The sequence below is a fragment of the Diorhabda carinulata genome, chromosome 1, assembly GCF_026250575.1.
Source record: "Diorhabda carinulata isolate Delta chromosome 1, icDioCari1.1, whole genome shotgun sequence".
NCBI classification, from domain to species: domain Eukaryota; kingdom Metazoa; phylum Arthropoda; class Insecta; order Coleoptera; family Chrysomelidae; genus Diorhabda; species Diorhabda carinulata.
In genome coordinates, this window is record NC_079460.1 from 23,297,487 (window position 1) to 23,323,375 (window position 25,889).

At 32.6% G+C, this 25,889-nt stretch overlaps 2 protein-coding genes across 2 annotated transcripts in view; one reads left to right on the top strand and one right to left on the bottom strand.

The window, feature by feature from the left end:
* LOC130896222 (solute carrier organic anion transporter family member 74D) overlaps positions 1-25,889 on the top strand; it is a 227,996-nt gene that overhangs the window by 75,887 nt on the left and 126,220 nt on the right. The window lies entirely within an intron of this gene.
* Positions 17,612-25,889, bottom strand: part of LOC130896215 (uncharacterized) — an 83,522-nt gene continuing 75,244 nt past the window's right edge. Inside the window, exons 4-5 of the mRNA XM_057804156.1 lie at positions 22,206-23,012; positions 17,612-20,763 (exon numbers count right to left, since the gene is read on the bottom strand). Coding sequence (XP_057660139.1) covers positions 20,137-20,763; positions 22,206-23,012 — 1,434 coding nt within the window. The 3' untranslated portion in view covers positions 17,612-20,136. The remainder of the gene's footprint in view (positions 20,764-22,205; positions 23,013-25,889) is intronic.

Here is a 25,889-nt window from a genome sequence, read left to right on the forward strand (position 1 = left end):
ACAAGACATAAAAACTCAAATTAATTAATTCTAATCTTACTTACTTAAATGCATTTACATAAAGTGTTGAACTCTTAAATTCATCATTTTCCCTACCAACTAAAACCTCCTCTTCCTCCGAACGCCAGCCTGCAACTGTTCAACACATTATTTCTGCCTGGAGACCCTCTTTAGCACTTTGACCTCACCCCTTCCTTTGTCTCACTTGCTTAAATTGCTATCCAGTCAAGGTCAGGCTTTTTAGTACTACTTAAGTTATTTGATTCCAGTGGTTCCTCCTCTTAACATCTCACTCCATCCCAGTAGAGGCATTTGTCCATCGTGTGCAAAATACCCATATCCAAATAGATATAGTGTGAGGTAATCTCAACGTTGCCATGGTTGCTCTCTATCCAAGGTTGTACGTGTTGTATCAATCTCTTCGCCCACCCTCCTCTTTGATGGATGTCTCTCCCAAGAACCATAGATGTGGATGTAATATTATATCTCCATTTGGTTTTATCATTCGCTTCCTGTTCATCCCGCCTTCAGATCAATTCTCTTCTTCCCAGGTTGTTTGCTATTTCTATATTCCATTACCTTGTGGGTTTGGTTCGGTTTCACCTATCACCTCAACTGTTCTCTTCATTCTCAGACCATCTCAACTGTTGTTGTTTAATCTTTTGCACTGCACTCACTCTGTTTAACTCACGCTTGACTGCGTCATTTCTTATCTCTTATCTCTCTTATCACCGCGTTTTCTCTCAATACCTTCATTTCTCACTTTGTTATTTTCTGCTTCTTATTGTTGATCAGCACTCAGGATTCGCAATCATAGATCAGCGATGTTAGTCGTATTGACTTGTAGATTCGCATTTTTTGAATCATATCACTTTAATGGTAGGTTCTTGACTGTTTTTTTTGGTTTGCTACTTTCTTTAGTTTCTTAACCTGTTTTTAGAGTTATTTAAAATATATTTTTTAATTTTTTTTATGAATATTGCGAAAATGAAAACACTATCATTGACCTGAACTAATGACCAAATTTTTTTTTTGTAAATTCTACTTTAAATAATTTGAATATATAACTGCTTATTTTCCTTACTTATATTAAATTTGAAATGGGACAATTAAGGAGAAAACTGATTTTGATATTCATGTGGTTGGTACGGAATAATGCGTAGATTTAAAATGAGACTAGATTGATTTATTGTGATTTCACTTTAGAAAGGTTCGAATAAATTATTCAGATTCGTCCCTGTTCTTGAGGCTCATTTAAGACACATAATTTTATCGACGTCAGCAATGGAGATACTGACAATTCACTATTTAAAATGTTTTCTTAGGCAGAGCTCGGGCACAGATAACACACAGCGTTACATTTTGATTGAATTTTAATTAAATTTTCTCACAGCGATCTACCAGTGATAGGCATCCCCGCCAATGTTGTGGCAGTTAAGAGTTTTTCTTATTAGCTGGCAGCCAAACAATATCGCGGTTACTGGTTAGCTCTCAGTTGCATTCTGTTTATTTGGTTGTCTCCCCTTTTTTAAAGAATGCCACACAGGAAATTAATTCGCAAAAATGAAAGCTGCCGAAGGTGGCAATCAAAACCGATAACGCCATCTTATTTCATTTAATAAAACCACACGGTTTGGGTTATCAGAGGCGCTTTTCTATTATTACCCGCCAAATGGAAATGCTTTAGCCCCCGTGAGAGATAACAACTTTTCTTTAATGCTTGGTCTCTTTTTAAAATGTTCCACACGATTCAATTACTTTTTTACTTCGGTCGATTTATTTATATACCCACTAGGACTTATTAAATATCTTTTTTAGTCTTCAATAATTTATTTTGGAAATAAATTTGTAGTGAAATAAAGGTTTATACAGAGTGTTTTGTAATAAACAAATACAATTATGCAAGACAGATCTGGCGTTTGGTTTATTCAGGTGCTTACGGAGGAAATATTCTCTAATTATTATAAGGTGAGTTAACTAGCATTTTGTCGTTGATTATGGAATGTTCATTAATAATGTGACGTTAAGAGAATAATAGCAAAATATTTAGAGAATATATGATGTTCAATAAGATTAACAGTTCTGGAAATAATTGATTTCTCTCAATATTCGCATTTTTATGGAAAAATTACTCCATCGAACCAACTTTATAGTGAGATGTGTAGCGGGCGGGCAACTAAGAACGGCCATTTTTCAGAAACATATTTCAGATTCAGGGGAAAAAGTGACCTTGACGAACACGTTTTCAGTATTTTTGGTCCACCAAAGTATAGTGTGATACATAAAAGCACAAAGACTCAATTGCCATATAATGAGAAAAAACCAACTGAAATGATCAAAAGAATAATGCAATGAACCCCATTGTGGCCAAAGAGAAGAGGCATGCCGAGAAAGACTTGGAGAAACTATACAAAGGATGATATAAGAGCTCTTAATACTTATAAAGAACTGGAGAGCAAAATGTCGGAACCGAAGAATATGGAAAATAATAAACTATAAACTATAACAAAGTAAAGAAAAATAGAAAACGAGGAGTAATCCACCTCAAAAAAGGATTTTAAAGCGCCATAAGCGATAGTCATAATCCAAAGGATTGAAAGTCTTGATGATAATGATTTTTGGTCTAACAATATTTCAAAATAATAAATAATGAAATATTTTATTTTGAATTTCATCCAATTAAGTGGCACTTCAAATATAATAATGAAATTATTTAACAAATTCTGCTCATTTTTCAACCTTTTTTCTTGACAAATTTTATTAAAATCATATAAGTTTGAGCAGGTACTTTAGAAGTAAACTAAATCAACATCAAAATAGCAGAAGACGCATGTCGATATCTTTTTTCTGCGCCGAGATATCTCAAAAAATGTGTAAACGGTGAGAATTTTTCCTCAAACGTCTATAAGTTGGTTCACCAAAACAGCAATTAAAAATTTATTCTGGATGGAATGTTCTCACATTGGCCTACCTACAATAATTTGAACTGTTCTTGTAATAATCTTGTTATTGCCGCTAGATGGCGTTATCAAATTACGTACATCACAATGTTGTCCATCTTTTTATATACGTGAAATCAGTCGCTGACAGATGGATAGGGTAGCAGTTTCAGTTTCTGCCATTTCTTGTCATGGATCTGCTGGTGAAAACGAGATCTTTTATTCAGTCCCTAAATAAAAATATAACAAAGTTAGTTATAGAGATCTATCGGGGTATGTTTGATCTAAAAAACGCAAAAACATGTATGGAATAATGTGCCGGATGCCATCATGTTGTAATCACATGTTACAACGAATGGTTGTAACATGTTATTACTGGTAATTCGTTTCTCAAAATGCAAATAACTTTCTCTATTAATTGTCTAATTGAAAAAAATGGCACAATTATTTGTCCGCCTAGAATTCTGCATCACACATCCACAGACTGACGACCTTGATATTGGATATAAGAAACATAAAGTCAGTATTTTTTTTAACAAACATTTTGCTGTTTCCAAATTTTTGTAACTTCTAAAACAACTGAGATTTAACCTTAAAAATCGTATGACTGATACCATTTTCGAATCCGTTATCCTTAAAAAAAGGGCTAAATAAATTCAAAACGTTCATTAACTTAAAGGTTATAAAATTACCCATAAATATACGTTTTTAGCGGCTAATTTGCTTGAAAATTAACCGAGGTATGGCCAAAAAACTAAATACACTTTTACACAAAATATTCAAGTCGAAACAGATAAAATAAGTCCATTTAAAATAAAAAAATGATCAAATAGAATAAATATATATATATATATATATATATATATATTTTTTCGAAAAAGGGGATGATTTATAAGGGTTGAACATTTGGGATGCAAAATATTTGAGTTGAACACAAAAAAAAATCAATTTATTATAAGTAAACTACATAAAGTAATTAAATAATATTTTTTTAATTTTATATTAACCGGGGGTGTTTTATAAGGGATGGAATACATCAAGCAGTGTTGAATAATTTTAATACTATATTAAAGCATTAAACAAATTTTATTCAAACCTTAGAAGTATTTTTCTACTCATTAAATGCTTCTAATTATAATTTTATTGATTTTTTGCAATAAGGAGTAGTTTTCACCCCTAAGAGTAATGAGCACATTGCACATAGGGTAGATTTTAAAGATGAGGGTAAGACAAGCTTAGTTCCAAATTTTCATGCAAATCGATGCAGATTCATGGAAATCAAAAGTAATACCTAATTTTTTCCTTGGAACCCTGGACTATTTAGACTGTAGAGATACTAATTAAATATTTACTGTAAAAAGGGACGAAAAATATGTTCTTGAACATAATAATAAATAACACCCAATGTACTTTGATTGCAGAAAAAAGATGGCAACCCTAGTCTCAAGGTAAACTGTCTATACGGATTTAAGCAATGAAATCAGAGCGAGGAAGTTACTAAATCACAAATGTTAAAATCCGAAGGAAAATCAGTGGTAAATGGATTCAGTCAGAAAACCGCACTTTTCACTCACTGAGGATAAACTTACTTTGGGGGCAAACAAAAACCTTCTTCAATGTTAGAATAATTTTAAATTCAAATCAGGAATTGTTTCTATAACCGATCACTGACGTATAATTTAATTCAGTTAGTATTGGGCATTAGGGTCTTATCTGATTGGCATAGCTACTCTTGTATTTCAAATGTATTTTTATTTAATACAGTGTTGCCACGTAAATTGATATTATTCACTTTCGAAAATATTCAATATCAAAATAAGACAATACAAATCAATAAAATGATCTCGCTACATCTATATGAATTATTTATATTTTATACCATCATGTGTTAGTCAGCTTATAGTCACTTTAGTAGATCGTGTGTCATCTGTCCAATTTGGCAACCGGGTTAAGATATGTGACAACCCCGGATTTCAGAGCACAAATCCCGAGCATTTCAAGATAAATATAATGTAATAGAAAAATAGAAAATGTCATAAATCACTTTTTATCCATTTTGAGACAACTAAGAAAGAAATTAAAAAATGATTCAATTAGTAATTATCTGAGTAAGTTGACAAACGATGTTTTGAAAAGCTACCAAACGATTAAAAAGACACAAAACATGAGTCCTGAGCAAGCCCTGGGTATGATGTTATAACGGTCGCGATACTTAAGCAGCTACCCAAAAAATTTATCATAAAACTCACAAATCTCTTTAATGCATCATTCTGATTAAGACACATACCATATCGGTTGCTATCATACCGAAACCAGGGAAATCTCCTCTGTCATACGATAAGTTAAGGTTAAAACTTATCATAGAAGAAAATAAGGCTTATAGAATCAAATGCCTTTTGATAGTCGACTAATTCTAATACTATATATTCTAATACTTATGCCTTATAGTTATCTTCTTTGTTTTATTAATTTTTTAATAATAATAAAAAGTTTATCTTCATTTTTTTTTTATTCAGAGTTTTTATGAGCGGCAATTATTGACACTACTTAGATCGGAGATTACTTGGATCAGAATCTTTCAGATTTTTAAGCGCACCTCTGCTCAAATAGTGTCATTATTCAAAAAACACTATCGAGTAATAAGCATTTGAATTTAATTGTTAGATTTGTTTTTCACTTTTCGGATGATAATTCAAAAACTGAGAAAATTATGGCAATAGTAACGTTTTATATGACATTAATTAAGATAAAAGTTTTCTAGCACCAATCAAAGAGATTTTTCAATTTTTCGACTTAGGACACTATTTCAGTGGAAGTGGCAATATACTCAAATTTCATATGAATAGATAATTCACTTGAAGATCGGCAACGTTGTTGAGTATTCTCTCTCCCTATTATCCCTAATTTTTATTGCCATTTTTATCATTACCGAGATTGCGTCGGTAGCGGCGACGTTGGCGGCGAGTTAATCGGATCACAACTCGCCTCCTTAAGAACGTGATCAAGAGATGCGAAGGATTTGCCCTCTACGCCTGTCTTCATCTTAGTTTCACATATCTCTCGAACCTGCCGCGAAAAAGCGAAAACCATCCGCGCTTTGCCGTACCTATTTTTCTTTGTCGTCTCCTTGTTTTCTTCTTCTCTTTTATCCTTAAGCTACAGAGCCGAACTGGTAATTAGGTTTATGACATAAACAACTTTAGAAGTTTACAAGAAAAATTTGATATTTTACAATTTTTTATTCATCTTGTATATTATTTTATATGCCCATATTTGGTCCAACCGTAGCAAGATTTTACAAAAAGCAATGATCAAGTTTGAAACAAAGTATTTGATTTCTTTCCAAAATATTTGCCCTTAAGGTTATACATTTTTGCATATGGTAGGCAATATCGTAGAAACATGGTTTGTAAAGCTTCTTGAAGTGTCCGCGTATCTATTGTTTTACAGTGGATAACAAGCAAAAGTCTCTAGACGCTAAATCGGGCTAATACGGGAAACACGTTTTTATACAAACAATTTTTTATAATTATGTTTTGAAGAGCATCGATGCTTCTCAAAATGACAATCGATTTTGGACGACCTTCTCCACATTGCAAACCAATTGTAGAGTTTTCTTGTTGTGCTTCATAAAAAAAGCTCGAAGCAGTTACTCGAAGCGATTTTATGCATTGTTGTTGAGTAAGGCCTTTTTTAAAATCATAAATAAGTGAAAGAGTCGTCGTAGTCTAGGCACAAGAAACTATAGTGCATTTTTTACTGATAGATAGTTTTTAAAAAAACTAAAGTCATTTGAATTTAATAGGCGTCCAGTGAACTAAATAAAAAAAATATTGTGGTTAAAACAGATTTCTATTCATGTTGTCATTGTCAATGTCAAAAACAATCAATATTTCATAAAGACGCACGGCACTCACACAAAATTAAGAAATGAAAAATAATGTTTACTCCTCGTATAAAATTCGGTGAACATCTGACAAACCGTCAGTACACGTAAACATAAATGCATTTCTATTAGCCGAAGCTGTCGCAAGGCGTATGTACACAATTTCTTTGAAAGCGAGAAAGAGAGAAAGTCTGCGATAAGCATTGGCGGGTCTAGGTGAGATTTATTTAATTCATAAATTTCGTCATGAATCGTTAAGGATAGTTTGATGGCGACAAGGTTATTTGCGTCAGATAAAAGACTACCGAAGTTCTTATAGACACATAATTTATCTAGATGAAACATGGTTTGACAGTCACGATGTAGTTTTGTGTTGTCAATAGTAAAAATTGCTGTTTGAATAATGTTCTAAAAGGAAACGCATTCTAATAGTCCACGCTGGAATCAAAGACGGTTTCATACCTAATGCGTTATTAATATCTGCTAAAAAAATTTAAAACTGTGCAGTTGAGTATCATGAAGATATGACAGAAGAATTATTTGAGAAGTGGTTTAATGAACAGTTTTTACGTAATATTCCACCTCAGTCAATAATCGTTATGGACAACGCATCCTACCACTCGCGGCAATTCCTTAAAATACTCAAATTTTAGCATTCCTGACAATGGTTGTAAAAAGGGCCTAGCAAACAAATAATTGCTTACTGTTATTAAAGGTCTGAAGGAAATTTTGACAATATTGACATATTGAAATATTGACAAGCTGTGCAGAACAGGGTCATACTTTTCTCAGACTACCTCATTATTATTACGGATTTAACCCCATAGAAATGTGAAATCAGAATTACGAAAATGTCTCCAGAGCTGACTAAAGAGGTTATAGAACTCGTAAAGAAAGTTCTAGCAGCAGACCGCCAAGAGCTTTGGAAAACCTGTGTTGAAAATGTTATTAAAGAAGAAGATGAATATGTGGTATCACCCCCTTTTCAACCCTTCATAGTTCACTCAAAAGATGACTCTAGCTCAGACGATTGTGACTACCATGATTATTTATAAAGATATTTTGGATTGAAATTTTTTTTTCTTTTGTTTTATTTGCGAATAATTTATTTTCCTTTATGGTTTTTGCCTTGAAATTTCGTTTTCCCAAAAAACGAAAACAAAAAGGACTCAGTTCACGTCTGGTACCCTGTTTAGACCAAACGCCCAGACAAGCAGGTACATTTTACTCGGTTTATTTACGTTTTATAATTTAATATTCAGTTGTAGCAAGTTAACGAGGTAAAATAATGATTTTTTTTGCAAGTTACAAGTGCATCTGTCTGAATAACTTTCTTCAAATTTATATTGATTCGATTGAATTTTAACGAATACTTTCTCGCACAAGATATACATATTTTTAAAAATAGTAAATAAATTGAGGTATCTACGCATATAGTAAATCAAACAAAATTGTCGTTAAGGGTTTTTGTAATCTGCAATTGATATTGGAAGATCTATATTTTTTTCTTTGTAAAAGTGCGCAAAAAATCATCCAACGTAAGCCTTCAAGGACGACTTCCATTATAGCTCTTCATTTAAACGTTTACTATCAACAACTTACTCAGTTAATATCTAAACAACCGTCCATGTTCACAAATACAGTTGCCACAACTCATTACCGCCACCTATTGTTCAATTGTAAAAACTTAAAAGGCAAACCCTGTATTTATTGATATATACTCATTGATGTAAGCGATTTAATATAATAATTTACAAGTTAACGAATTTTAGAGGGCGCTGTCAGTGAAATACTACTCTGTGTCTCCGGAAAAAAGTGTTAGCTCAGTAACTGACAAATTATTTTTATGCATACCTCCTCGGTTCTGGAGAAAAGATTAAGTCGACACATTTTTATTTCAACTCTGGATTTATTTGATGGAATTTAAAAAAAAATCCTTTTAGAAAACGATAACCCTGATTAAGAGTTTAAGCATAAAATGAGTTGAGATATTCGGGAAAATTTTAAAAATTTCAGGGAATTGATGATTGATGGAGGATAAAGGAAAAAACATGATAGAAATCGTTCTTCAACTTTATTTTTCGATATTTTCTATACAGAGAAGAAACAATTATACGGATTGTATTATCCACAATATAGATCGTACATTTTATAGGTATTAGTAGCAGACAACTTTAGGCTTAACTATTTTTAATTGGACAAATCGGATTGGTTTCATTGCCTGAATTGCTTGTGTAAGAAAGACATTACTTGAACCCTTATACAGCGTACTAAAACAAAGATTTCTACAAAACAAAACATTATTTGTGTTGACTGAAATAATGCGCGATTTTATGCACAAACGATTTCTTAGGTATTGTCTTCGACTAGGACGTAGCTTTTGACGGGGTTTTAGAGGAAGGATATGGAAAATATATTGTTTTTATTTCACTCTATTTGAAAAAAACTTTGATATGACTAGGATTCTCTTGCTGAACTCAATCACAAGTTAGTTCTTATTGGTATAAGACTTTCAAAACCCAAAAAGCTCCTGTAATTGGGTCTCATTGGATGGATCGCTAGCCCAAGAGGGTTTTTTTATTACAAAATTCGCATCAACCTTATACTAGTTACTAGCGATTCAATTTTTTTTAACAGTACAAGTTGAATGTTAGTATTTTATCTACAGATATTTGTTAAAATAAGTTGATGATCCAGATCTGTCTGAGGTAATTCTTGAGGTTAGTAATACTGTATTTAGGTCCTAAAATTTCAGATATTGTTCGAGGTAGATTTGATGATAATCTTGCTGCGTTAAATTCATATTTAGGATGAGGTTTAACATCAAATAAGTAGCTATGAGTCAGCTGCGTATGGCCTAGACTACGATTTTTCGGCAGCACTGTCCATGGTTTCACGGAGTCTTTCTCTTCAAGAAGCTTGTATGTGGACCCCGAGGTGTTGCTGACCCTGTATTAGGCAGTCGCTAGAGAAGATGAAAAAAATACGTTCCAGCTACAGAAACCGGATAATAAATGAAGCGACCATGTATATATTTATAAACTGAGCTGAGTCTGAAGCAATACATTGTGAAATTGCAAAACGTTTTATTTTTATGAACTTCAGCAGAATCAATAATGAGAAATTTGAGCTTGCTTGGAATTAACTAATTGTTGATTTTTGTCAAACACAAAATTATATCATTTTCCAGTTTTTTTTCTTTTGTTTTGATCGCATTGTATAGAATACTTTTTCTCAAATTTAAGATGTAGGAAAAAGTGTCAATAGTTTCAGCACTACATTGGTCAATCCTTTATACTTTAAACTTGTCGGGGAAACATAGTAAAAGTGAAATCCAATAACTGATCACTTGATATATCTATTAGTTTATTATGTTACTAGAAGGTGGCGCCAAAACTCTTTATCTAAAAAAAGGATCGCAGCGTTGAAAAGGTTGATAAACCCAGCTCTACACTGATACCTTTCCGATTTCACTGACGAAATAAACAGTTTTTTTCATACTTTTAATTAAAACCTTTTTCAGCCATCAATGAATCGTCCAAAATATACATGCATACAAAGCGTCATTACTCATGATATTTATTCCATAGAAGCCTCTAATAACACTTTATAAATAAAAGTTCAGCTTGCAGAAAATTTTAAGTTCATCTTCAAAAACATTATCTTGGATTCTTTGCCTGAAGTAACAGTGTGGAAATACTTCGATCCATCCATTTACTTCTCGCATCTTCCTCAACTTTTCAAGTAAAACAACAAGAAGACTTGGAATTAGGTATACCAAATATGAAAATTCTCATCTAATCTCTTCAAGAAGTCATGTTTATCATAACTGGAGACCAAGAATGTTTGTGATAGTTCAAATGAACTTATTTAACAAACTACTCTATTAATATACTTCTACCTAAAAGTGAGATAATGATAGGATGAGGACTCAACAAGAGTTAAGTCCATTATTTCATGAAATGCATGCAAATCGTGATGGCACCTCTCAATAAATAATCAAATTAATAAAATAAAATCTGCACTGCCCAGCCCTAGCAAGAAAATACCGTTATGGTAAAAAAAATTAAAGACGAGAATATTTTCGAGATAAGTTATTGCAGCCAACAATTTTTATGTTTTGTCGATTCTGTACCAGTTTGATTTTCATTTATTTTTTAAAAACCTTATACACCTTCAAAAAAACTGTTGTTACCCCTATGATTTCAGAAGGAAATACTTACGTATTATCTTGCAGACGTATAATTATTATTATGATCCTCAGTTTTCCAAGTTACCTAATGTTTACTACTAACAAAGCAATGCCAGTGATATTCTTAAGCTCATTACGTCTCTTCAATATTAGTCTTTACAATCTGTTCAATTCAAAATATTATTTTTCGTTTGACAATGAATATATTTCAGTTGAAATTACTAAGTATAATATTCTCTTTATATTATTTTCTCACTAAATATCTTAAAATTTGATATCGTTAAAAAACAGAACGAAAAAAATATAGAAAATATTTTATTTTTTATACTCTAAAATATAGTCTATACTATACTGTATAATATACTCTATACTATACTCTATACTCTATACTCTATACTCTATACTCTATACTCTATACTCTATACTCTATACTCTATACTCTATACTCTATACTCTATACTCTATACTCTATACTCTATACTCTATACTCTATACTCTATACTCTATACTCTATACTCTATACTCTATACTCTATACTCTATACTCTATACTCTATACTCTATACTCTATACTCTATACTCTATACTCTATACTCTATACTCTATACTCTATACTCTATACTCTATACTCTATACTCTATACTCTATACTCTATACTCTATACTCTATACTCTATACTCTATACTCTATACTCTATACTCTATACTCTATACTCTATACTCTATACTCTATACTCTATACTCTATACTCTATACTCTATACTCTATACTCTATACTCTATACTCTATACTCTATACTCTATACTCTATACTCTATACTCTATACTCTATACTCTATACTCTATACTCTATACTCTATACTCTATACTCTATACTCTATACTCTATACTCTATACTCTATACTCTATACTCTATACTCTATACTCTATACTCTATACTCTATACTCTATACTCTATACTCTATACTCTATACTCTATACTCTATACTCTATACTCTATACTCTATACTCTATACTCTATACTCTATACTCTATACTCTATACTCTATACTCTATACTCTATACTCTATACTCTATACTCTATACTCTATACTCTATACTCTATACTCTATACTCTATACTCTATACTCTATACTCTATACTCTATACTCTATACTCTATACTCTATACTCTATACTCTATACTCTATACTCTATACTCTATACTCTATACTCTATACTCTATACTCTATACTCTATACTCTATACTCTATACTCTATACTCTATACTCTATACTCTATACTCTATACTCTATACTCTATACTCTATACTCTATACTCTATACTCTATACTCTATACTCTATACTCTATACTCTATACTCTATACTCTATACTCTATACTCTATACTCTATACTTTATACTCTATACTCTATAAACCATTTCCACGCTTCTAACATTACCCTTCGTTTAGAAAAATTCATTAAATTTTATTTTCTACGACAAATAGTAACTGGTAATTTATTATTACAAATTCAAGTATCGGAGTTGAATAATTGTAAAATTAAAATGGATTCGCAATCTAGCTTCGCACAGATACAAAATCAAAATACAGGGTGTGATCTGAAAATAGTAGGACTGGCTTTTTTCAGACCGAATCTGCGAACGAGAGGCGATTGGAACTCGAGATAGTCAGCTCTTGGTTGTTGAGGAGAACAGGTTGCTTGTACTGTAGAAACGCCACGTCACGGATAATTATGGAATATTTACAGATGGCCATGGCCAGATTGGTTGTTTTTGAGTGTCACAAACTGTTTCAAGAGGGTAGGAATGAGTGGAAGACGACGACCGGTTTGGATATCCTTCGATTGAAAAGACCAACGAAAATGTGTAGCGTGTGAAAAATCTACTATACAGTAATTGTAAAATGGATATCAGAAGATCCCTTGCATTCCTCAAACTCAAATTTTGGAAATAGAAAATAAACCAGAAGCTGGTATCGTTATTGTTGTCTGAGGAGCAAAAAGCTAACCGGATAAGTATCTTGGCCCCACCAACACGGTAGAGACGGTCCAACAGATCGTGACGAGATGACCAGCATTTCGTTTCCTGGAAAGTTACGAAAACTGGAAAACTCATTTGCAACAGTTTGTAGATGCTATTATGAAAGATGAGAAAATCTAATCGTTTTATTAATAATAATTTTCTAAAAAATGAGTCTGTATGTTCGAACGAAAATGATGCAATACCGCTCAAAATGGCTTTTGAGAAATCCACCGTGCGAATGAGCCTTATTCATACAAGTTCATCCCGCACCTTGATAACGGCCTCTTCGAAAAGAGCCGATTAGGGGGCGGTGTTTATGAAAATAAAAAAATAGTGACTTCAATTTAATTACTTCTCGATAGTTCTGAACGTCAACTGAACATTTTCATGTGTTTGTGCTTTTGAAAGTCCTTTCGCTGAGTGCTTTATCGACTGAAAATACGGAATCTACGGAAATCATTGAACTGTTAACAAAATATTTTTCTATGGGTCTTATGTTAAATGAAACAAAATCTGATAACAGCCCTTTGCTTCAAATTATTTACATTTTAAAACGCGACTCTTTCATGAAAACTATGACTATGTACAACTACTAGTTTAGGTCATACTAAACGTCTATCGGATGTCCATCTGGCGCCCCGGCAGTCCTGCTATATCGAAATCCTCGTTGCCAGTATCATCACTTAATTTCCATATTTCGTAAATCGTCCACAATCGACTTTAGTGAATGCTTGTTATGGCCGCATTTTTTTTCAAACTCATATATTCAAAAGAATTCGCTTCCATTGATTAATTAATTATATTCATAAAATCGTAATTCAGCAAACAGTTCTTATAAAAACAAATATAACTTAGTAGCTAAGCGGTTTGTTCCAATGTAAAATATTTAATACAATCCACTCCAATGTTTCTTTTATTTTAGTATCCAGCTATTGAAAAATGTTCAAAGTATTGCAATATACACAAAATATTGTAGGAAAAGTTTAATTAATCTATGGAAAAAACGTAAAGAGAGAATAGCAATTCTAAAAAAGTGAATGACAATTTACATTGACTTCGAGCAGGTACCTGGCCCGACCTAGAGGTAGCAGTGGTTGACCAAATAAGATAATGACTCCAGAAATGTTGAAGAAAATCCACTAAGTGGTACTGGATGATCATTGACTGAAAGTGCGCGAGCTAGCAGACATAGTGGGCATTTCAAAAAGTGTGGTACATCGAATATTAACTCAAAATTTGGACACTAGAACGGTGCTTTTGCTCACTATGCAAAAAAACAGCGTCGTGAAGATGTTTCCAATGTTTGGCAATGTTTCACAGAAATAAAGCCAAATATTTGCGTCGTTCTATAGACATGGATGAAATGAGGGTCCATCACTTCATAACAACAATGAAAACAATGGACTGAAAAGGGAGAACCGGCTCCAAATAAGACAAAGACCGTTCGATCTGCAGGCAATGACATGGCGTAGTTTTTTTCCAGATGCACTTGGGATAATTTTCATTGATTATCTTGAAAAATAAAAAACTATCAACGACGAGTATTATGCAAACTCATTGAAACATTTGAGCGAAGAAATCAAGCAAAACCAGTATTGTTTCATCAAGACAATGCATCCATTCACCCATCTGTTACTGCAAAGGCCAAAATTATTGAATTGCTACGTCAAGTACCCTATTCGACATATTTAGCTCCCTCTGATCATTTTCAGCTCCCAGACTTAAAAAAATCGCTCGGTAGTCAAATATTTTCCAAAAATAAAGAGGTGATGTCGGCAGTTAAAGGCAATTTTGAGGAGCTTGACGATTCTAAGGTCATGGCGTCGGTTTTTTGGGATGCGCGTGGGATAATTTTGTTTAACTATCTTAAAAAATGAATGAAACAGTCGTTCCATCAAGAAAATGCATTAAATAAATATCTTTTTTTCCAAAATTTCTTTGTGTTTTCTTTATTGGGCCAGATACTTTTGGGACCATCTTCATATTATACATTATAAATTCATGTAGATAATTCTAAACCAAATTGTATTTATTTCGTAAAGTTTAAGCTATTTATATTATTCATCTAACAAAGCAATGGCTTCTTGAAATAAGAAATTTTAAAAAAATTATTATTTTTACTCATCAATTTCACGTACATAAAATGGCAAAATCGATAAAAACTATTTGGGCAATAAAGACAAAAAACGTTCTTTTATTCAGTGTATTGGAGGACGATCCTTTTGTTATATTAAAATATAAAAATTACAGTTTAATCCTCAATAAAAATAAAATTCACTCCCTCGTCATATCCCTGGCATATATATCAATAGAGACAATTTCCTCCCCGAACTTCCATCTTGGGGAGTCCATTAACACTGGATATACATTAAAGTGTAACTGATTTGACGAACAGATATAAATTACAGCGAACCACGGAGAGGGAGATATACAGTGAGTAGGCATCCAGAGAAAAGCTCGAAAATGTAACTTTTGTAGCGCAATCTGATCTATTTTGTCGAGAATAAGAGACGCTTAAATGTGTGCCAACATCAGAGGTATCGGAAGAGAGTTTGAAATAGAACAGCTTGGGTGTCTTTCAATTCATTAGATCAGATAGTTGACAATGTAGGGTGTTTACAAAGCTTGTCATCGAGTAAGTTTCCAAGTCTTCAGGAAGCTACCGGCAACCCGTGATAATCTACGTCAGTCTTTAGATAGGGAGTTTGTTGTGTCCGCAAATGACGAGACCAAATTGTCCCGTGTCGTATCCAGAGATCCGGAAGCCCTAAATTTCTACACCTCGGTTTCTTTTCTATACAAGGTACTGCAAATAGTATCAGGTCACTATATAATTAAAATTAAACAAGTTTATTCATATAGAGCTAGAAATGATCTTAGTTATTTCACAAATTAGATAGTTTTTATATTTGCAATTGATATATCAGTACATTTTGTATGAATCAGAAGTCACGTGAAAATAATAACAAATATTTATGGAAAAATATGATAAAAATAATTATAATATTGAACGATAATAGTTATTTATATTTTGATAGCAAGAAGTAATAGTTAAAATCAATAATATCACTGTTCGTTCTGTTCGTTGATATACAACATTTTTTCTACAATCATTTAGGTTAGTTTAATACGGGTAACCTCGACCTAGATTGGTCGTGGTACACTCGAAGCTCTAATCCCCATTACGTTTCCTTCAGTTCCCACAATCTGGAAACTTGGTTAACTACATAATATCCCCCATATTTCTCTTTTTATAGCTTATTTTGAACAATTTCCAACCAATTTTTTCTATGTCTAATTCTGCTATTTCTTCGAAGCAATCTACTGTGTAATTTCTCTGCATTTGACGTCCCGACTTCTGGAGACTTGTACCAACAGTATAATGTCTAATGGTCTTTTGGTTTGAGTCTTCTTATCTGCTTTGTATTCTCTCCATTGTTCTGGATATCGTTTTATCCCTTATGTTTAATCAAATATCTTGAAGTTTGGCTTTGATTCCTGTGTCAATATTTCAACAATTCCATTGGTAGTACCACTGTAACTGCCTCTTCGTATCACCTCCCGTCGTCCTACTTTTCGCAATCACCTTCTTGGCGTCAGGTATTTATCAGCATAAGCCTACTTGTCATGAATTCAGGAAAGTGCTTGGCGACAACTCATAACCACTTTTGAAGGATATTGTATTCAGTTTTCAGTCTGAAGGTTTAATTCTTTTGGAAACGCACCGATTCCCGTGATTCTTTTTGTTAATTTATTTTGAACCACGGATTAAGATAGGTCTCATGATGACTGTATACAAAAATTAATTAATTAATTTGGAAATATGACTATATGAATAAATAATTTCGTGATTTGGAAATAGAAAGTGCAGTGTATACAGTCCTCAATATTATTTGTTGCTTAAATGTTTTCATTAACATTATCTTCTTTAAAGCCTTGCGATGTATAAAGTGTATGTAGACCGACCAGTGTAGCCGTTGCCTTCGTTTGGGGATCGACGTAAAAGTATAGCAACAGATTGTTATGAAATTTCACATAAAACTGCCACTGAAACTTACAATGTATTGACTTAAGTGTATGGCAATGAATGTTAATCGCTTCCACGTGTTGTTCAGTGCCTTAAGCGTTTTAAAAATGGCCGAGATGAGATTCACGTTCGGGTCGCCAGTCAAGAGGTTCTTAGCCAAGTATAACATCCCAGTGTTAGACCACCCACCTTATTCGTTCGACTTTACACCGTGCGACTTCTACCTAAAGTCAAATCTGCATTAAGAGAGACAAGATTTGAGTCTGTTAAAGTTGTGAAAGAAAAAGCGCCGCGCGCCTCGAAAGAACTGACAGAAAAAACTTTTCGAACAATGGTAGTTTCGTTTGGAGCGATGTAGGGATGAGGAGGAATTTATATTGAAGGTTTCGTTATTTAATAGGCATACCTTGTACTGTATCCAATTAAATAAAACTGCAAACTTTGCTTTATCAAGTTTTTGGATATTGAAATATTATGTAACTTCTTTTTTAGTAAATGAAATTGATTTCTGTATTGTGTTTAAAGGGTGAATTAATCGGCAAGTAGAAATTTTGTAATAGTTTATTTACATACATACAGAGTTATATAAATATGTAACATAAGATATAACAAAAATTTTAAAATTCGTTTCACAAAGACATTGCATTTTTTTTAACTACAACATACACATCAACTATTAAATATGTAGAATAATACATTTTTAGTATATTGATCCTGGAGTTTACTGATAATAAATTTTCAAAAACATACATATAGATGCAACGGAAATTTTGTATAGAGGGATTTTGAACAGTAAAATCTTTAATGACAATATGAATACCAAAGTAATTTTTATAAATAAGAGTCATGATTATTTTCAAATTTTATCCTAAAACCTTTTTGTGACCCTGTATATATTTCTATATTCAAAATGCCTCTTTGCAAATATTCAGGTTTCATATAAATGTATTATTTGGATCCATCCAAATGAAGCATCTGCCTCACTCTGTACAATGACTGCAGATTTGATTCGTATTTTTTAATCCTATATAACAATCTTTGGTAAAATAAAAATAAAATATAAATGTTGGAAGAGATTTCTAATATTTTCAACTACTACAGTATAATATATAGAACACGAGCAAGCATGTTTCAAAAAATGTAAAGTAAGGGACAACATTTATTCAATATTTTTAACAAAAAATATAATATATAAATTCCTAAACATGATAAACAATTCATCCATTGGTATATTTTACCAATGGATGAATTGGTATGGAATGGAATGATTATATTGCTTATAATTTTTTGTTTAAAAAATATAATAGTTAAAACAATAGATATTGTCAATAAAAAAAAACGAGTATAGTATTATTATTCTATTAAGGTTTTTTCGAATTAACAAGTCTGGTATTTTAGAAATCGTACACTTTTCGAACAAGCTTGCATTTACCTACGGTGAAATTATGGTTGTCTACCTTTTGCCATAATTATTTCATTATTTATACAATAAAGTTTGGTAATTTCTTATCACTTTTGTTATTAAAATAAAAATTAACCATTCAAATCAAAATACTGACGAAATCTATAACATTCATTTTGAAAATAAAACAATAACTATTTAAAGTACCTATTGGCACGTAATTTTATTGTCTCAACATTAATCAGAATTTCTCACAATTGAAAAAATACGAATATTTCGAAAATATTCAAACACTGATCATGAATTATTTCCCAATACCCATCAGGACTCATTTATTATTATTATTTGAAATAATAGACCAAAAACTTCAATATAATATTTCCGAAAATACATCAAATATAAATGGGAAAATTGACTATAAAAAAATTTTTACTATATAACATAAGTAATTTTGAAAAAAACTTCATTATTGAAAAAATATTTGCATAAATAGATGAAATGGATTTAATATTTAGGATCCTATTGAGGAAATATAAAAAGAGTGAGATTTTATATTCATAGAAGAAAAGCAGGCTTATGAAAGACGATACGTAATGTTTGACATTAGAAAATGCTAAAACCCTAAATTTTAATGTTGAAAAACGTTTCTGATTAAAGTTTAGAGTTGCTGCTGGCATTTTCAATTATAACAACTTATAAATGGAATAATTTCATTATAGAAAAAAAAGTAGGAACTACTTTTTGAAAAAGCACAAACATATTCATGAGAAAGTGGTATCAGCTACAAAACAATAGAAAGGAATGGGATTAATGGATGAGCTGTAATCAGTGGGTCCCCCCAGTATTGCATATAGCAAGAAAAATAGTTTTTATATAATCAATGTAAGATGTATATGTAGTTATATACATTTTATTATTGATTTTTATACATTTTCCCAATAGATTATAGTTGATTATTAAATTAATTAATTTTAAAACAATTTTGTTTCATTCTCTACAAAAACAATTGCATTAATATTCAATTTATCATAATTTTATTTTATTATTATTTCCATTCATTTTTTCTATAATTTTTGTTCTCTATAGAGCAATTTATAATCAGATATACTTCCTGCTTTTCACCAATCAACTAGAATTTTTATTATTTTTAGAAAAGAGCACGTTTTAGGTACTGAACTGGTTCCAACTGTTTTTTTAAATAATAATAATTAAAACAACAAATTCATATGATAGAATCGAATACATGAAATTTTTAGAATTATATTGAATAATGAGAAATACGCATTAAATGTATTTTATGAATTTCTGTATATTTTCAAAAAAGTTTAAGCTTTTAATTTTTCTCGGTTAAATAACGTGACGGAAAACAATTTGGCATATAACTATGAATATTATTAAAAACTCGCTTTTATAGAATATAAATCCCCACTCAAAATTTTTTTAGAATATGTTAAATCAATAAACATTTTATAATAAAATGAGTTCAATATTCTAATAAAATTAGATAAAATTAGCCCCTTGAACAGTGTTTTCATATAAACGACAGTTCTCAGTAAATTGGTTGTAGACAATATTACCTATTACATAATTAGTAACACAGGTACAACTTTCAGCTTTTTCAAAAAATTTGATCTAATTTGATCAAATATAATCCACAGAAATTATGTGTTTCAATCTCGTTCGTTGTGATATGTACCCGTTTGATTATCAAATAAAGACATTTTAAGCCGTTTGCACTTGGCCCTTCTATTTTTAAACCAAAATTGAACATTTTTTGGTTCTAGTCTAGGAAACTTCTGTCTATACGCCATACAATTTAATTCGTCGGTATATTTGAGAATTAAATTATGTGAGGGATGCGTATTGAGTGAAAACCATTGTTCTAACCTCGGAACTTCGGTGACGGGATCTATAAACGTGCGATTCCTTTTTCTCCGTTCTTCGGCGGTTAAGCTGGCCAAAGCGAGGGATGAACTTGGCGGGGAAGTCGCCGGATGGGATAATCCAGGCATATAATGACTCATATACATAATACTATGGCTAAACATTGAATTTGGCAAGACTGGGAATCCCGCTAATCTATCGATACCTTCTACAGTTCGGGGAACGGCGAGCGGATGATCCACATTCGCAGGCGGAGTGGTACAGAATCGTTGCGAGAGCTGCCGATTTAGAGCAGGAGATGGTTGGGATTCGATATCTTCATCTTCAACGTCTGAAAGTGGTGTTTTGTTGTTGACGTGTACAACGGAGTTGAATGGTGGTTCATCTTTCGGTTCTTCTTTACAATTTTCAATCTGTAACAGTCAGTTGCTTACTTCCCAAGGAGCACAGGAGGCTGCAAAAAGGTGTGCTGACTTTATTGCAGCAACATACTTAAAATTCTTAGACTTTTAGGTCCGCTAGCACTTTACACTCTCTCATTATTTTAAAAATTATCGTCTTCAGAGACTGAAGGTAAACTGGGTTTACCTTCAGTCTCTGAAGACAATAATTGGTTATCGAAACGTTCATATCAGACAGTGTAATTGTCAGTAGTGGTAAAAACAGTGTGTACTGTCATTTGAAATAATATATGTTGAATTAAGGATCTTTGATTAATTACATAAATAGTGTATGACGTATCGACTGATAGATAATGTCAAACATTCCAAAAGTACGTTTCTTATTGTTTTTACCGAATATAATAATGTGTAGCGAACCCAATAGTTAGTCTATAATAGCTTGTTTGTAGAAACAAAAAAAATTGTATGTAGCCCATGATGTTCTGGAAGTATTCAAATATATAGGACAAACAATGTCAGAAATTTATCAAGAATATTGCGCCTATTTCCAAGGATGGTCCCAGAAGTACCGGGCTTGATTTAGAGATGGCGGTAGATACTTGAGAAGTACACAATCTATACAGACTGTAGGCAATGTCATGGCGTCGGCTTTTTTGCGGATGCACTTGGGATAATTTCCATTAATTATCTTGAAAAATGAAAAACTATCAACGGTGAGTATTATATATTATCATTACAAAGTTTGAGGGAAGAAATCAAGCATTTGGCTAAGAAGAAAGTGTTGTTTAGCCCTCTCGGATCATTTTATGTTCTCAGACTTAAAAAAATACTTGGGTGGTCGAAGATTTTCCAAAAATGATGAGGTGATGTCGGCAGTTAAAGGCTATTTTGAGGAGCTTGAAGATTCTTATTATAAAAAGGGTATCGAACTTATTGAACATCGCTTGGAAAAGTATTTGGAACTAAAAGTAGATTACGTTGAATATATATATATATATATATATATATATATATATATATATATATATATATATATATATATATAGTTTTCTCCAAAATTTGTTTGTTTCTTTGTTGGGCCCTTTGGGGTAAACTAGACTAGTCAAATCCAAATTTTTTGCGGAAAAATCATGTTTCTTTGACATAACCAGTCGTGTAGCTCTAATGGCGTTAGAGCAACATAAGACGATGATTGGTACAGAACAATTTGCTCGGCAGATGTCAATGAAAAAGTCAAGTAATTGAATTTGCAACTAACAAGAAGTTTCATGTTGTGGGTTTGATTTGGTACAGAAAGAAACCGTCTTTCTGTTCTAACCGAATAGTTTGGAACTCAGCAGACGTGGAAAATAGAGAATATTGAGATTATTCTTGATTGAGAAATATAAACAACTCTCGTATATGGGAATCTATTTTAAAGTAAAATTACATCAATTGCTTAAACGTAAGCTTACTTGTATATCGGGAGGTGGAGGCGGCGTGGAAGATCTAGGACTAGTTTCTCTCGAATCTTTCCGAATAGTCAGCGAAAGAGGTCCTGTAGGACTAGACGGTGGTCCCTCTGTCATTTCTTCATCTTCCATGTCACTACCAGCGTTAGAAAATTCATCAGAAGTGTGAGAATTTGGTAACTGTCTTCTAGCAAGGCTATTCTTTATTCTATGTTCTGCTAGTCGATCTGAATTTAAATAATTTTCTGCTAGCAGGAAACCCCCATTCGTCGGACTATGATTACTATAACCATTCACCCCTAAATGACATTGTAAGTTTGGAGTAGACACGTTTCTTATTTCAGCTCTTTTTTGGGCTGCTCTAGCATTTTTGAACCAATAGACAACGTTATTTATATCTAAAGGTTTTCTACCCCTTCGAGATTCCAAACTGTTTAACTCCTTTACATATTGTTGAATCTGTTGCCGACTCGGATGCTGATTTTCTGTGAACCATCGTTGCAATTTAGGCAGTTCCAATTCAGGATCAAAACTTGTTCTCATTCTAGTTTTTTGTGTAGGAAATTGGCTGTGTACTGTTTGCATAGCCGGATGAGTTTCACTTATCGTTCGTTCCATAGGAGTTGCAGGTTGAGGTGGAACCGAGTATTGATTGGGATAAGACGGTACGAACTGTGATCGCACAGCTGGTGCTTGGGGGTTTACCTGACTCGTCCACCACTGATCAAACTTCCGCCGATTTTCCTCTGAAATTTCTGGAAGAGGACCTGCTGATGAATTTGTTGATCTGCATAGCTGAGATAGGAGTATCTGAAACAGGATCATTATCTACGTAATAAATAAATGTACGACCTTTATGACAATTTTGTAAATTTAATGTCTTCGTTGAACATGAAAAACTTATTTATGAGATTATCTAAGTCTATTAAATTAGAAATACGTCAACGTTGAACAAGATTTATAATCGCTTGGTCAAGGTTTTCAGATATGTTTTATAAACAAATGAATGAAATAACAATGGGCAAATGAAACATAATACACTTATTGTACCGATTCCCATTGCACACGTTTCAAGTATACATTCAACATAATTAAAACATACGCACAGAATTAATTATGATTGTTCGTTTTTTTTTTTGACTAGCAATCAAACTGAAATGGAATCATCGATTATTTAATATTATAACAACTCAAAACGAGGTCTAGCTATTAAATAACGAGACTGCACGCCTAGAGGACGCCCTAGACGGGTGGGATAAAAAACAAGTAGTCTAGATATCTTGTCTATGCACGTTCCAAAATACGTTTCCGTCACTATTATTATATTTGTGCAGTAGCAGTTTGAAACGAACGTGTTTTTTTCTCGCGGAGCAACGTATCAATCTCAAATTACTCGTTAAATTGAAAAAAACTCCGATTGAGTGCTATAAATTGTTGCAAGAGGCCTCTGGGAACAATTCTCTATATCGTGCGCGTGTTTTTGGGTGGCGTAAGCGCTTCAGTGAGGGCCGAGAAAGCACTGAAGATTATCAGCGCCAAGGTCGCTTGTGAAAATTTAAACTCCGGAAATAGTGACCAAAATCAACCAAATTGTGCGTGCAGATCGTCGAATGAGCATCTGGATGATTGCCGAGGCTGTAAACGCCGATGAAGAAACGGTTAGAAAAAATTTACACGACAAATTACACACAACAAAAGTCTGTGCGTAGTTGGTGCCAAAAAATCTGACTCCTGGCCAAAAAAGCTTTTGCGTCAACGGGTCTGCTCAGATTTCCTTGAAAGTTTAGAAAAAGATCTGCTTTGAAAGGGACCCGATTTGAGTCGATGGAAGCAGTAAAGCAAAAAAGGCCTTGGGAAACCAATGATGGCCCAAGGTAACCTTACTTCGGCCATCCCATATTCTCCCATGCCTGACAGAACTCTAAGTAACCCAACCTCGGCCATCTTATAGTCAGCCAAGATTGGCAGAACTCTGAAAAACTATTTAACTAATATTTTTATGTACATCAATTGGTAGAGCGCAGTAATAGAAATTTGTCATAAAACTATAAATTAACAATATATTTAAAATCTATTTTTACAAGCAACTAGCCTGGCCCAGGGTTGCAGACCAGTCTTGGGTTTATCTAGGCAATCAGGCCTGGTCCAGGCTTGCCAACCAAGCGAAGGACATTGTTATCTTCCCAGAGTCCCACCAAGTTTGGGCCAATAATGGCTTCCAAGCTGGACCCATCGTAAAATTCTATATGGGTCTCGCAGACTCATCCGCATTTTTGTCAAGGTGTTTCCATCAATTTCATACCAGTCGTAGACCATCCATCTAAATCTACATTTAAAGGAACAAGATTTGAATCTAAAATCGGAACGCGTCTTGATGACTTTATAGATGTTTCAAACAATGAAAGGTTTGTATGGAACGTTGTAGAGATAGAGGAGGAATGATGAGTTATATAATAGCTGCACCTCGTATATTTGAAAATCCAGTTAACGCACTGGTAACGGTCTAACCGCCAGATATTCCAATATTAGATAACATCCACGCGACCTTCATCCGTTGTGATTCGTGGCTTTCATTATTGACACCACCGGTGTCGTGTCAGTAGATGTGAAAACGCTATTTCTTCGGCATTAATAACCACGTGGTTAACGTAGCATAGATTAAAGACTACTAATTCATTTGTGTTAGAAAAACAATTTAACAACAATCAGCGAGAATTAATTAATGATACCTAAGTGCTGAATCAATGTTGTTTTATTGGTTATGTTCGTAGCGCCATTGGCTCCCATTTTGTTTTTAGTTTTCGTTAAAAAAATATACAAGACTTTCATAATTTTATTTTTGATTTTTTAATAGTTTAGTTTTTAATAACTACATCTTTTATTGATTGTATTTAGATAAATGAGACAGTTTAGAAGAAATCAACTAACCTCAAATTAATCAAAACAGAAAGTTTTGGAAAAATTACTAAGCTAAAATACAGAACTAGAAGTAACTGAAAACACAGAGTAAGGAATACAGAAAAAACTCGTATATAAATAATGAACTAAACCTCAAGTAAACAATACAAACAAGACAGTAGTATATATCAGAAACCTAACCTCAAAATGCTTTTCCTTATATATTGGGCACTGGTTAATTAATTCTCATTGGCTATTATATAAATTTTGAATTAAAAATTTATATCGTGATTCTTCATCTTCTAATTTATTATCAAAGTTTGCCATTAAAAAATGAGATGACATTAAAGCTTTTCATTCATTTGAAGAACTCGTTTAGAACGAAATATGGTGTGTATAATCGAAAATAAAGTAGTCATACAATTTTGAGGTTAATTCTGCCGCCTAACTCCCTCCCATCTTGTAACCGGCAAGGAAAATACTGCAAACAAAATATCTGTTGATGAAAACATTCACGATCTTAACTCTTGATAAATAGATCGTTTTTTAAATTCAACAAAGAGCTTACAACTATTCATTAGTATTAAATCTCGGAAGCAACGGCGAAGAGAACGAGGTTAAGATTTTAGAAGGAACCTTCTCGCTTGTTTGTTGGTAATTCCTAACGTACTGGATTAACTTCTTACAGAGATGTTGCCATATAAAACTAATTACCAAATAAATTCAGTAATATTCAAAAATAAAATGTTTTAATATCAAAAGCGAGAAAATCAAGTTTAATTTTATTGT